General features: G+C 32.8%; 1 protein-coding gene across 1 annotated transcript in view; it reads right to left on the reverse strand.

Moving 5' to 3' along the window:
- Window positions 1–14,870, reverse strand: part of LOC118196742 (transient receptor potential-gamma protein-like) — a 712,826-nt gene that overhangs the window by 219,838 nt on the left and 478,118 nt on the right. Inside the window, exon 3 of the mRNA XM_085813073.1 lies at window positions 13,449–13,656. Within this exon, the coding sequence (XP_085669199.1) occupies window positions 13,449–13,621 (173 nt within the window). The 5' untranslated portion in view covers window positions 13,622–13,656. The remainder of the gene's footprint in view (window positions 1–13,448; window positions 13,657–14,870) is intronic.

Here is a 14,870-nt window from a genome sequence, read left to right on the forward strand (position 1 = left end):
CCGTAAGTTATAGTCTTCAGTCTATAGACCTTAACTGGTTCTTCTTCACTACTCTTCCATAAGATGCGTAATAAATCTCTTTGATGTTCTTTAATCAAAATCTGACGATACATTTTTACAATGTCTGCTGTGAAGGCAATTTTATGCGTTCGAAATCTGCAAATAATATCAAATAGTTCGTCTTGAACTAACCCTCCATTCAGCAGAATATCGTTTAACGAAATTCCAGTAGTCGTAGGAGCAGTGGCATCGAACACTACCCTAAGTTTAGTGCTAGGTTTCTCGGGCCTGAAAACCCCATGGTGAGGAAGATAATATGAGAAACTAGAGCTATCCCCTTCATCAATTTCTTCGGAATGGCCTAATTCATCATATTCCTTAATGAAATCTTCGTATAAGTGTTCCATTGCGGGATTGCGAGTGAAGCGTTTAAGTAGATAATTCAGTCTTTTGCTAGCTTTTTCTCTCGATTCCCCTAAAAGGCTAAGTCCTTCCTCCTTAATTGGCATTTCCACTACATATCTGCCATCATCTTGCCTCGTGTGTGTACGAAGAAAGTGCTGTTCACAAAATTCCTCTTCCTGACTTTTCACTTTTTTTGCTTCATTAATACCTTCAATCTCCCAAAACCTTCTCATGTTGTCAGATAAATTATCCCCATTTTCCACAAACCCACAAAAATTATCAATACTGCCTTGCTGCGGCATGCGCACTGACCCGCTAACGATGTATCCAAAAACTGACTGATGGAGAATCAGGTCTTGCATATTTATTCTATTTGTTCCCAGTAAATCAAAAAATATTTCGTTAGATAATAAAACATGTATTTGACCAGGTTTATAAAACTCTGGATCAGCTAAACCAATGAGTTGCAACTGCTTAACATCAGAAATGTTTATATATCTAGCAGGCGTTACCCGAGTTATTTTTGGAACAACAAAAAATTGTAAGGTACGAATAAAATCTCTAGTAGCGTTAGCGATGGTTGCTATAGCTTTTTCCTTAACACCCATAACTGTACCATTAATACCTGAAATAGAAGTGTTTATTTTTCTTTTCTTCAAATTCAATAACTCAGCACCTTCTTTAGTAACGAAATTATTTTGAGAACCGGAATCCAGCAAGGCTCTCAGCGAGATAAATTTTCCATCATTACCCTTAACGAAAATAATTGCAGTTGAAAGTAGAACTTGTTTATTAAAAGAACTGGAAATATTCAACGCAGTACCGTTAATGGACTTTGCTTGGTTGGTTTCATTAGTGTCACTAACCTTTTGGCTGCTTGCCATTGGAGTAAATGTATCAGCATTTGGAGAAAGATTACTGCTTAATTTATTAGTCTTGTTTGTGATTTGATTCGATGTGCCGTTTGCTCTATCGAAATTTTCTTCATTTCGATCAAAATGTAAGAGCGAATTGTGAAATTTCTGACATTTTCTACATGTATTAGAACTTTTACAATCCTTGATTGTGTGGACCGAAGATAGACAATTGAAACATAGTTTTTTTGTCTTTACAAATTCCAATCGTTTCTTGACTGTTAGATTTAAGAATTGCGCACATTTCAACAATAAATGATCAGCTTTACAATAAGGACAATTTTTTGAATTTTCCGAAAGTGATGTAAGAGCTTTGGTATTAAATGAACGTTTCGATTCCCCATGCGGAGGTTTGTAATGTGATAGGGTGCGAGCGTGTTCCTTCAAAAAACATGTCAGTTGTTTAACCGTTCCTATCTCGTCTTTTTTAAGTGACCTTTCCCACCAACACCGAGTATTTCTATCCAACTTTTCAACTAATAAATAAACAATTAACGTGTCTGAAAATTCTTCCACCTTTTGCTCCAATGCTTCCAAGGATCGTAAACATTCATGCACCTTATCGATAAATTTTAAAAGTGACGAAGTAGAATCACTCGTTTGAGGTATAGAAATTAATTTCTTTATGATAGAATTGATCAAATCTTTTTTGTTGCAATAGCGCTCAACCAACAGATTCCATGCTATGTCATAATTCGAATCTGAGATTGGAATGGACTGAATAATATTTAAAGCGTCTGCCTTACACGAACTCTTTAAATATTGCAATTTTTGCGCATTAGTTAATTTGCTATTTTTATGCACAGCTGCGGAAAATAAATCCTCAAATTCAATCCATTCTTCGATTTTCCCACTAAATATTGGAAGAGACAATTTAGGCAATTTTATATCCGAAACAATTATGTCTTTACTCGAACCGTTTTCATTTGAGCAGCTATTCCTTTGAGAACTGATCTCAGAAATTTTTCTTTTAGTTTTCAAATGAATTTCATCGAGATTATCTACTACATTTTCATTTTCCTTAATGAATTCGTCAGTGTCCTTTTCTTCACAATGTGCAAATAAAGAATCGAAAATGTTACTTAATTCCTTTTTAAATTCTAATATTTTTGATTCGTATAACTCCAATAAGGAAATATCTGCTTCATCCACTGTAGAATTTACCTTATTTTCAAACTTTCTGATACTGCATTTTAAACCTTTTTTGTTAGCTTTAATTGCTTTCAATTCACTCATCATGAACAAATAAATAATTTATCACTTACCGTGATTGCAGATTTCACGACAGCAACACCGGAAATGAACGATGACACAGTATTCAATCTTAATTGCGTAATCCACACGAAAACGAAAGCATTCCAAACACTCTATATGAAGTTATGCGTAACACAACCAAACGAAAGTATTACAAATGTTCTAAAAGGTTAATTTTAGCAACGATGTCTTTTACCTGTGGCTCGGCGGGCCATAAAGTGTTCATGCGATGCGTGCGTTGTTATACAACAATTTCAAATTAACTAGAAGTGGACTGTACTAAATATTTTATTCGACAACTTTAATCAAATGCGTGCCATCTTTCAAGCGATGACTTACTACTAACAACAGCAATAAAAAAAACTGAGTAAGCGTTTACAGGGTTGCTGTAATGAACATCTGCGCCATGCAAGGCGCCAAGAAGAGAAAAAATGACGTAATCTTACAGTTAAATAGTCTTAATGACTTAAGAGTAAGAATTCATTTAATGAAACTGTAGAAGAAAATAACTTCAAATATTTAACACGCTGATATATTGTAGTTAAGTTAAAAAAATTTAGAAACTAAATATTACGATAATTGAACATTTGTTGCACAGGTATTTAAGAATATTTTTACATTTTGTGAAGAGAAAGATACTCATAACTACAGGGAATAACTGAAAATTATGTAAATAATATTAATGAGTTAATTTTAGTAGCTAGTATTAATACTGTCAATGCTAATGACTTTGGTTTTGAGGTCAAATGCCAAAAAAAAAGCTTAAATAAATTGTGCTAATTAACTCATTCTACGTTTTATAGTACTGCTGAAAGATTTTTGTCATTTACTAGTTTATAATGATTATTACTAATAATTTATAATAGTTATTTACTAGTTTATATAGTTTCAAAATCAAATAATCACAAATTATCAGGTTTTCAAAACATCAGGTGTCGGTGGAAGTAATAGATTAAAAGGTTTTCATTCCATATAGCATGCGACAAAAATTTTGATGTTGCATGTGAATGTTGCATGATGAAATGTGAGCACTTCTCTCGACAGAGATTTTTATATAAAAGAGAAATTGTTACAGAAATGATCAATAAATTTCTGTTTTCCATTGCAATCTGAAAATCCCTGTCAGCTATTACTTTCTATGAGAAACTGTGTTTCAAATCTCTGAGTTTTTTCCTGTAAAGCAATTTGTGGCTGCCATATTTATCTTCATAATCCTATTTGAGATAGATTTATCTAGATGAGGAGGGCGAGAGCTATATTAAAAATGAATCAAATTCCATAGTTATTTATTTGAGCTTCTTTAAGACATAAGAAAGCTAGATCTAAAACCTTACGTCTTAAAATTGGTAACCAGCATGTCACTAAAAACAAAATATTAGAAATATGGTTGCATCATTGGGTTTTTAAATAAAAAGGTTGGAATAGAATTAACTCCCTATTTTTTTATTTTAAAACATACAGACTCCCCATGCACCACATATGTGCAGAAGTAAGTTAACTAAAACATTAAAAGTTATATGCATAAATAAAACGAACAAAAGAAGAGAACAGCAGTCTGGACTTCACGAAAACAGATAAGTTCACCAGCCCGGTCTGCAAGCATAACCTAAGGCCATCAAATGTAGGGCATGAGAAAAGTAAATGTTCCATACCCTGAGGTACTCTTTTTTTAACGTTCACATAAACTGTTTGATCTTAAATTAAAACGAAACAGGTAACTTGCAAATTTACCGTGACCAGATAAAAACTGAGACACTTTAAAATTTAACGAGAGGAAAGACTCGGAATTCAATCTATGGTAAATAGAAGGAAGGAACTTTTTGGTGACTGCAGCATTACAAGATGAAATGTTTTCCTCATTCCACATAGCTAAAAGCTTTTTATAATGAAAGGACTTCCAATAACTCTTTGGAATGCTAATGTTGATTTCAGTGGGTAAATTTAAGGTATCTTTAGCCAAGAAATCAGCTCTTTCATTTTTTTAAAAATACTTAACGAATTTTCTTGAAACAAAAAACATTTTATTCCTAATAACGGTATACTTTATTACATGATGTCTTATTTACGTCATTGTAGGTAACCGTGGTGGACCATAGCGCGCAACGTATAACCATATGTGAACTGGCATCCCTGTACGAAGTATAGCGGTTTCTGCTTTAAGTACAGAGATGGTGGCAAGTGTGAAACGAGCTCCTGCCTTGGTAGATAGAATGACCATACGGAATTTCCTCTTGATGCCAATGGATACAAGTTCTGTATCAGATGTTAGGGAGACGGTGTCGTCATTCCAGTACGGAGGAAAATGTGCAAGTGGTTCAAGAAGTGTTCAATCGAAGTTCTCAGAAACCACAAAGACAGGCATCTCGCGAAAGTTGTTTGATATGATGGAATCGGGATCGTACTGGAATGCCCGCTCTCGCAAGGTTAGCCTTTCCGCCATGGCCCATCACTGATACTTGCAATGGCATAAATGAGATATCATGTAATAAATTCTACCATTGTAAAGAAAAATTTTTTATGAAAATTTGTTAAATATTTAAAAAATAATAGTTTTTAATAAAGAGTTAATTCTCATCCACCCTGTATAGTCAGTGCGCGTATTCATTATTATAGTATACTAACTGTAACTTTACAACTTACTGATAACCGTAATTTAAATTATCTGAACTTCATGAAAAGAATAGTATTTGTTTAAATAGCTAAACATTTAGTAATAATTCCGGAGTGCAGATGTTTTAGATATGTTTTAAAGATTAGCATGCATTTTCCCATTTTGATAAAACTGAAAGTGAATCAGAAGCCCATAGCATAGTCAAAAGTATTTCAGAATTATTAACTGCCAAACTAAGATATTCTTTCTAAGACTATCATGTGTTGTAAATAATCATAAAAAAATATTCGAAAAGTATTAATTAGGCGTGTTGGTTAAAAACCTCATGTTTTATGTCATACTTTATATTAAGCTTCAGCATGGTGGATTTTTATGTATGAATGTTATAAAGGTCCGTCCCGAAAATTATTTTATCCAACAGACCAACTCGCCTTCGGTAGCTATCAATGCATAAAAAGGTTAAGTTTATCTAATTGAAAGTCCAGAACTTTTTTTTAATTGTGTGTAAGAATAACGGATTTACGAACTAATGCAATTTTGGAAATCAGATTTGCTCAACGATTTTCATCAAAACAATACTAATTTTCTTAATTAATAAAATTACAAGAGGAGTGGAATGGTTTATATTAGATGAAGAATTTATTGATCCATGTAATGATTTGTCGTTGGCAGATTCAACATTCTATGAAAGTAGGTCTACCTATATCATTCTGAGCATGGACATTTCTTTCACTATTAATGAAGTAAAAACAATGAAACGTGAATTAGACAAAGTAAAATTTTCGCTCTTTAAAAAAATGTTTTGTAATATTTTGAGTAGAGTTAGTGCAAAGGATTAGTGTTCATGCCCGGTTTTAAACCCACGATATATAAGAGCCAAAGCAACCATTTTTTGGAAATTACGATCTGCAGCTACATTTAACACGCTCATAATAAGATAGCATCCGAGTTTCATTTTACTTGAAGATTTGCAAGACACTAAAAGTGGTGTATAAATAGCGAAATTCTGTTTTCACTCATCATCAGTACAGCGTAAAGACGTAAAGCAATTAAGTATGCAGAGATTAAAATCTTTAATGGACTCCATTTTCGTAGAGCTTGAATATGTAAGTATTAAAGGCATAGCAGGAAAGAAAGCATGATCTCTGAATGAAACTTTGATTGGCCAAACTGCCAGTTATACGTAAAATAACTTGAACATAGCTTGTATCCATTCGCACCTCTTTTCATAGCTCTGAGCCGCTATGACGATGCATAAGACAAGAATTCGGCAAGCGCTTCTCAGGGCGCACTACTGTGATTGATATTCATCATCACCACCACAGTGCACGAGCGCATCATCACCACACAGACAAGAACAAGCGTAATTCGTTTAAGAAGCGATGTCATGCTATTTGTGCATCTACGTGTCTCGTTCAGCAAACGGCTTGCAAAGAGTCCGTTACCTAAGATAATCTCTTATAGGTTATGCAGGTCCCAAACATGTCATTTTGAGCTAAGATGGGTAAAGTGGAGGTACGGTTCCCAAAGGCCATTCGAGCAAGATTATCTATTTTCTGTGGTACTGGTGTGTCGAAGTTACTCATGTGCCTCCGTCCACCCTTTCGCTACTCATCGATAACATATTCGCATGATGTTAGTCGAATTTCAATCAGCGCAAGCAGAAAACTGACGATATGATAATCCGCTATCACTGTAAGCTATTATTCTCCCACTCTCAGATTCGAATACATGATGCTGTACGTGCCGACTACTTACTTCTTTACACTTTCAGTCAAACAAACAGGATGAAAACATGATTTGTGTGAAAATGCCCTTTCTTAGTTTCTTTTACGCTGATTTTAGCCTGCGCTACAGTTTTTGTACTTGTAAGCTCTGCATTGCTAATCATTTTCATGTTATACCATGTTGTATCTATTATACTAATTTCACATTGATCGGCTGCTACTCTCAGCTTGTTTCAGTTTTGATAACAAGAATGTATATGAATATTTTATCACTTTTAAGTTGATAAAAGTAACTTTCTAGTCAAAATGTATTGGGTCACTGAGCTAAATACTACGCTTTTATTCAAAATCTACGTCAGACTAACGTTGCTTTTTTGCCTAATTTTAAAATAAAATGTTATTTTAAAAATACTAGTTCGAGTTTATGTGATTTAATTTCAAGGCAACATAGTTTTCATTATAAATGCGTTCTAAGAACTCAAACGTACCAAATGCAATATCTTAGAAATTCTATTAAACGAATGGTACATTTGCAGCAGTTTATTTCTCAGATCAAATAGAAGACGCGGAAGTTTAAGAGATCTATTTATGCAAATTTTAAACACCAACTGCGCCCCAATAAATTTCTGAACCTCTTATATACTGCCTCTTTTCCCTCAATGATCCGCGTTCTCATAAACTCTTTGCACATTTCTCTCGTCTATGAAAGAGCCAAATAAGGTGCCCTGTTATGTTTCCAGCAGAAACGGCCCCGAGAGGCTGAAGATGTTAACGCATTGCTATTTCCTTTGGTATGACTTCGGTGTTTTATCGACGCCAGATGTCTCGCCAATTAAATTGGAAGGAAACTGCCCCATAGATTGAGAGCAGATGTCGTCTTTTACCTTTCCTTTACATAGTTAGACTAGAGTTTCTTAGACTCGAGTATAAATGCATATTTTTACTATAAGTAGTAAAAATAATTCAGCATGGATGTACGTAATTGAATTACTTCCGCTGTAGGTACATTCTTGCTGGTAGCTTGATACAAAAGGAAGAGATTGATTAAAACTAGAACAAAGGTGACAGGAAAGGATGCAATTACAGATATATGCCGGCAGGTTTTCTGCTGATAAAAATATCTATGAAAGGGTAATGCCAAACAGGATAAATCTAAATGTGTATTGATCTTTAGTAGGATGAAAACGTGAAAGGAAACCTTTCTGAAAAAGGCTTTATTCCAACTTGGTAATAAACTAAAAACTTAATGAATTTTAATACATAAATATTACATATAAAACATTCTATTTTTCTATTCATTTATATCGCAGGTAATGTAATAATAGAATGAGGATATTACATCTTATTTTAAGAAACAAGTGGTGGGAAAGGTGGTTCCTAAAATGTTATCTTACGGAAGAAAAGTACAGATCATGTCACGTGTTTTATTTAATCTTCCCCAAACTAATCTCAAGTAATTGAAAGGAAATTGTCACCCTACAAAGCAGGATCCTTTCTTAATATTTATTAGTAACAAAATTAGAATTCAACTGTCAAATTCAGAACATTGGAGGCAAATATCATGGGAAAGAGGAAGGCAGTAAAAAAATGGTAGACGGAAAATTAGGAGACTGAAAATACGTGGCCAGGAAACATTCAATGAATTGCATGGAAGAAAAGCGACGGAAAATGTAGACTGTTGAAACATGAAGCCAGTGCTTTACGAATAATTTATAGTCTATCAAACGTGGGCCCCATTAACTGGCTAATGCTAGAAGTGGTCAGCTACTTCGAGATGAAACCAGACTTCGAAACTGGACTTTAATATTTATATATCCTAAAATTATTGAGTTGGCGCCTTTTTCTTTCTGTCGGCTTTTTAAACTCAGATTTAATAAATCTTTTGGAAAGCAATTCCACATTTAGTTTAAGATTCAAAATGTTAAAAATATAAACATCAGATATATAGTAAAATCGTAGTTGAATAAACAAAACTTTGTTAATTAGATATAGTTGTGACAGTAATTAGATGTACCCTGAAATCAGAGTGCCCTGAAATGTATGTCATTGATGGAAGCTCTCTGTAACTGGTGACAGATATGTGGTGATCTTAAAACCTAGATAGATACACTGAGATCTTTAGGGCATTAAGGGGTACTCTTGAGGCAGATGTTTTGCTAATGGATGATAATGCTCGTCCAAATTTAGTATCTCTAGTATACGAATACTTTGAAATTAAAGCTACCACTAAGATAAAGGAAAGATGTAAATAAGATGGACTGGCTGCCATACTCGCGAAAATTAAGCTCGATTGAGCATATTTTGCATTCGATTAGCCGCGGAATCGCAAAGAAATAATTGCCTTTACAGATCTTGCAGGACGTGAAATGTGATTTTTCAGAAGAATGGCGTACAATTCTGTTAAACATGACCAAATCTAAATTCTGTGAAATTAAAATTTAAGTTTTGTATTTCCGTCAGAGGTAACCATACACCAAATTAAGGAAAGATTTCAGCGATGTAAAAGGAAATAATTTTATCATCATTTTTAAATTTATGTAAATGTGATTTTAAACTCCATATTTTGCAAATAATCAACTGACTTACACGAAAATTTATGTTAAATAATGCTTTTGCGCTATTTTTTTTAATCATGATTCAATATAAGTAACAGTTAAGTTATATTTCTGTCAATATCTTTTAGTTTTGATGAGTAGTACAGTTTTATGCATTAAATTTAGCATACAGGAACCTTAAAAATGGTTTTGTTGTTATTTTGCCTGGAAATTAAATATACTAAATGCACTTTCGTTATAAACCAAATAGAATTTTCTTAACGTTAAAGTCAATAATGAAAGGTGAATTTTAAAAATGAATTATAAAATACTTTGAATGATTTTCTAAAAATAACCGAGTTTTGAAATTATTAGGTTGAAAAAAGCAGTAACTCTATTTTTACTGGAAAATCTCATTTAAATAAATTGCTTGAAATCAGCCTATTTTCGACTTCCTGTCAATTACTTAGCCTTCAATTCGCTAATGGAACATGTAAAAGAAATTTACACTCTCTGAAGTGTGCGTCAACATTTCAGATTTAATAATTGACAAGAGACTGGCAGATCCTCCCCATCGTTCGGAAGAGAAATTTTGACAATTTTGATGTCTGCTAATTGATTGAAATTGTGGCTTTAAAATTATTGGGATGATGTTTATTGCCTTACATTATCGAAACGTGACTCTATCTCTAAAAAAAGGTTAATAAAACCACAATGCGACTAACTCTCTAAATTCATCCTTTCTTTAAGATAATTTATTTAGGTTATATTGATTGAATAATTTTTTAGTTCATTGAATCCTAAGTTTAGTTTTGGTTTTGTTTGTTTGATTATTGCAAAGCACACGAGGGATATCTGCCTAAAGGGAGGAATACCTTCGCGGATGACTTTTTAATGGCATTGCCTTGTATACATAGTACACACGGGTAAAACCACGAAAACGCCCCTGCAGCCATCCCGTTCAACTGAATTCTCTCCATGAACCGAACTACTAATGTTCAGTTCTATTACCGTTCGGCCTCCTTGAGTCCTCATTTTCCACAATTGGACCCACGATGAATTATACAATTAGTTCAGTTCCATTTAATATTAAAATTTATTTAATTGATGATTACGCTGCGAAATTTTGATGAAAATTAAGAATCACTTAACTGTTTGCAGGAAATGAATTATGAAAACCTTATGATGAATTAAATATTTTGACACATGAATGTAATTATTTAGTCAGATGTTTTACCACAGTTTCTAAAATTGTGGAACTATATTTTTAGGTTTTTGACCTTTCTTGTATGCATTACTGCATTTATTATCAATGCTCATAGTGATGATGTTGATTGCATAACTGCCTTTCTTTCGATGCCTTGATATTATGCGCATAATACGAGCATGAATAATTATGTTTTATAGTATTCCTATTCGTATTTATTTAAGAATGTTCAGTAAATAATTACTGATTTATAATTAGATTACTATTTTAGCGACTGGTATCATGCATCAAAACATTCTAACTAACATTTTCCCACCAGCGACCCAGCGGTAAAGTCGCTGAACACTGGTAGTTTGGTCCAAGGCTGGAATCCTGTGAACGGGCTCGCTGCATGGGCGTTTTCATGGTTTTCTTTAAGTGTAACATGTATACGAGCCAGTTTCCCTTAGAAAGTCCTCTATGAAGGCATCCTTTCCCTTAGGAAGATAGCCCTCGAGGCTTTGCCGTAACCACATAAAGCAAACCTAACTAACATTTACTTTAATACCCTGAAACACCATTTGGCGTCTTCTTCCAAAATATTACTTTGCGATGAGTTAATACAAAAATGTTAGCCCTACAATATTATTCTATATTTATGAAACATGAAATCTGACAAAGAAATATTTTCTTTATTTAGTAAGCATTTTAAATCTTAAGTTGATATGTACCTGATAAACTCTTCTAAATGTTATGGAGATATAAAGGTTATATTAAAGATGTAAAACACACTTTCAAGATTATTGATGCAAATTCATTGTAAGATTTTTGTCATGTTATGTATTGAAGAAGAATTAATCTGCAATTAAATTGAGATATTAGCAACTACTTTTCTTTTTATACCCAATAATCTACATTTGTATACACAATTTTATGCGTCGCATAAACCCTCTTATATTTAAATAATAAAAATATTTGATCATAAATAATTGGATTGAAAGAAGATTTTGAGTACATGCATACAATAAAGACTGATATTATAGGTTTACTATAAAGTTTTTAGCTATTTCTCAGGGCCACACGACAAATTCTCGGAAAAGGTGAGCTTAACCTACACTCACGTACAGTTTCCAACTCTTCGTTTCATTTCATGGTCTGTATGGAGAATATTATTTTGAAATAACCATTATTGAGAAAGACTCAAGCATGGAAATTTCTCGCCAAAGTTACCATGCATCTAATTGTACATTTAATGTTATTCATCTCTGCCGATGTAGATGGGAACGGAACATATTGCAAATCGGAGCCTATGAATTCTCGAACAACTTTTCCTAGGGTTGGGAATATTAAAACGGAACGCCAGTCAAGAGCTTCTTTGAAAGTTTAGATCAAATGCGAATCTAGTCCACGAAACCATTCCGAATCGCTCAGTAATTCTGGAACAAGAATCATGAGCTCAGTTATAGAGGAGTTAGAGAGAAAGAGAGATTTCATCTCTGTCAAGAGGATAGTAACGGCTCTGTCAAGAGCATTCTTATATCTCTGCCAAAATATCCGACTCTGTAGCTGACTATATGCTATCGATCTGCTGACAGCAGCCAGGTGAGGCAAAATGCTGTTTGCCTTCTCAAAATCTTTATTTCACCTCACACTGGGAAAACAACCTTGGAAAACATTAGCTTCTGACTAGAGGACAGGCAATTTCACAAAGAATTTACAAAGAACAGGATTTTAAATAAATTAATTTTTCCCTTTGCTTTTCCTCAACTCATTGCAAAGTTTTGCTTTTATTAATCATAAGTATAGAAATAATTATTAAAGCTCACAATATAGCCCTAAATTTGAAGTATTATCTAAATTACTTTAAAACATAAAACACGGAAAGGAACACAGATTATTCAAATGTTATGAAATTGTAATAAATCACTGTTGAAATTAAACAGGCTGTTATTTATTTTTAAAGGACTATCATAGAAGTGAATCATGAGTGAAAACTATCATAGAAGCTAAAACTAGTATATAAGCCAAATTTATTCATTTACTCATTTTAATTTAAAATCTGCCTTTCGTTGCTGCTTATTTTATACTATGACTTTTTTCCCCGCATCTAGAAATTAAGACTGTTAAAAGATACCATAAATTAATAAGCCAGCGACAAGAATGGTTATTATTAAAATATTCTAATAATATTTATATGGAATAATAAATAATATATAGTATACGTTCCATGAGATAAATTGGAAAATAATACAGTCATCTCAATCTTAAAAACTCAGTTTAACAATGCTGATATTGAGTACGATGCTAACACAATATGATGTTCGAAATATACACATCTATAGGAAAAGAGCATCTAAATCCTCCCACAAAAATGTAATATTCTTAAATGGAGCAGTTTAATGTATTTTATGCCCAGATAACACATTTTTCTGTTACTTTGTTATGGGCAGAAGAATATAATTGTGTGATCATCTGAGTAATTGGTTTCTATTTAAAATTTTTATTTTCATTTAAATAAAATAGTAATACTACCTATTGAATAAATAATAAAAGAAAAGAAAAAAAAAGAGAATATCTGATGAATACAATTTGTTACCTTTACATATATTTAATGTTTCAGGTTGCATAACTGCTAAAAACAATTAAATTTTGTATTTCTTATTCAGATCCTAAAATGTTTAAAAACCTGCTACTTCTTAGTTTCCTCAGGTTTGATGTTTGATTCAAGTATATTTATTCGCATATCACTTCTTTTGTCGCATCAGGATTCAAGATTTTGTTTCGAAAATTCCATAGTAATAAAAAACATGTGTTCACCTCCTGACAGTAGCGACATCTCCCCTTTCGACGGAGAGCAGGAATTTCTTCTCCTCTTGAGTGAGTTTCCCGTGTGCCCTTTGCTGGGGCAGCAGCTGCGCTTCTTCTTGTAGCGGACAGTGTCCATCTTCACAGTCACCGCCCCCTTCCTCTTCATCTGTCAGATGCTCCATCCGTCACCGTTTTCGTGTGACTTCACTGGTCATTCCTGCAATAAGGTTGTCATAAGATAAAATGCAACAGATAAAAAGAACATAAATATTCAGAAAGAAGTCTATAAAAATAATAATAAATATTTGATCTGCGCGTGAATTTTAGTGTGCAATCCATTGTATGTATTATTCTAAATAAATTTAATTGTAAAGATGAGAAGCGTCTTCAGAAGCAAAGTAAATGCAACGTTTATTTTCTGCCTTAAAATATAGAGACGGTTTTTATTTAAAAACAAAGCTGAAAGAGTAAGAGATTATATTAATACAGAATTATTAAGCTTATCAGTGTATGAAAAATCAACAATTTCCTGGCAAAGATTCGAATCAAGGGTCTTATAATCCCAGATGGATATGATAACCACTTGCATTAAGAAAGGACACATAAAGCAAGTCGATTTTATAGATTTTGCTCATTATTATTTTTCAAGAAAAAAGCTGCATTCTCTCGTTATAAAGCGGAAACGGATGCCAGAATTAAAAGTTTGTTATAAGCTTTTCTGCATTATACTGAAAGTGAAGAATTTGCAATTAGAAAAAAGGATCATTAATGAGCACTTACGCATACGCAAGTGAACTACAAAAACCTTTTCATGCATTTTAGTCATCACGTTATACAAGTGAGAAGTCAAAAACATAAAACTAAAGTGCTATAAAGTAATGATCAAACTTAAAGTGCTATAAAGTAATTAGTATAGTAAACAAAACGAAAGTGCTATAAAGTAAATGAGTACGAACGTATACATTTATAAATAAAAATAGTGCGTTTGCCGTAATAATATAAATGAATAAGCTTTCCATTTTTCTTTCAAAATCATCAAATTATAGTATTTTCCAAAAGCATAAAAGTTTTGACTACACCATAATGATATTGAAAATACAGCATTAGTTATGATTCTTATATGGTCAAGGAGCTTTATTTTCTTTAGAGGCCTTTTTATAACATTTAACAATGCTTCGTTTGAGTTCTAAATATTCTTGTATTTAAAAAAAATCATAGCTTCAGTTTTAATCTTCTTTTGAGTATATCAAAACAACTTCCCAAAACTTGCTGCAGCTTCTCTTTTGTTTGGAACACAAAACATTAACCTCTCATTGCTATTTTAATTCTAATTTCTGTTGAATATTTAGTTCTACTTTAATAGGATTGTAGGATTCAAGGATCATTGTTCTGCTTCCGTTGAATACTTACAGTGCTGTACTGAAAATTATT

This window comes from Stegodyphus dumicola, chromosome 3, assembly GCF_044657685.1.
Source record: "Stegodyphus dumicola isolate Sdum_Otavi_A_Nest chromosome 3, ASM4465768v1".
Classification (NCBI taxonomy): domain Eukaryota; kingdom Metazoa; phylum Arthropoda; class Arachnida; order Araneae; family Eresidae; genus Stegodyphus; species Stegodyphus dumicola.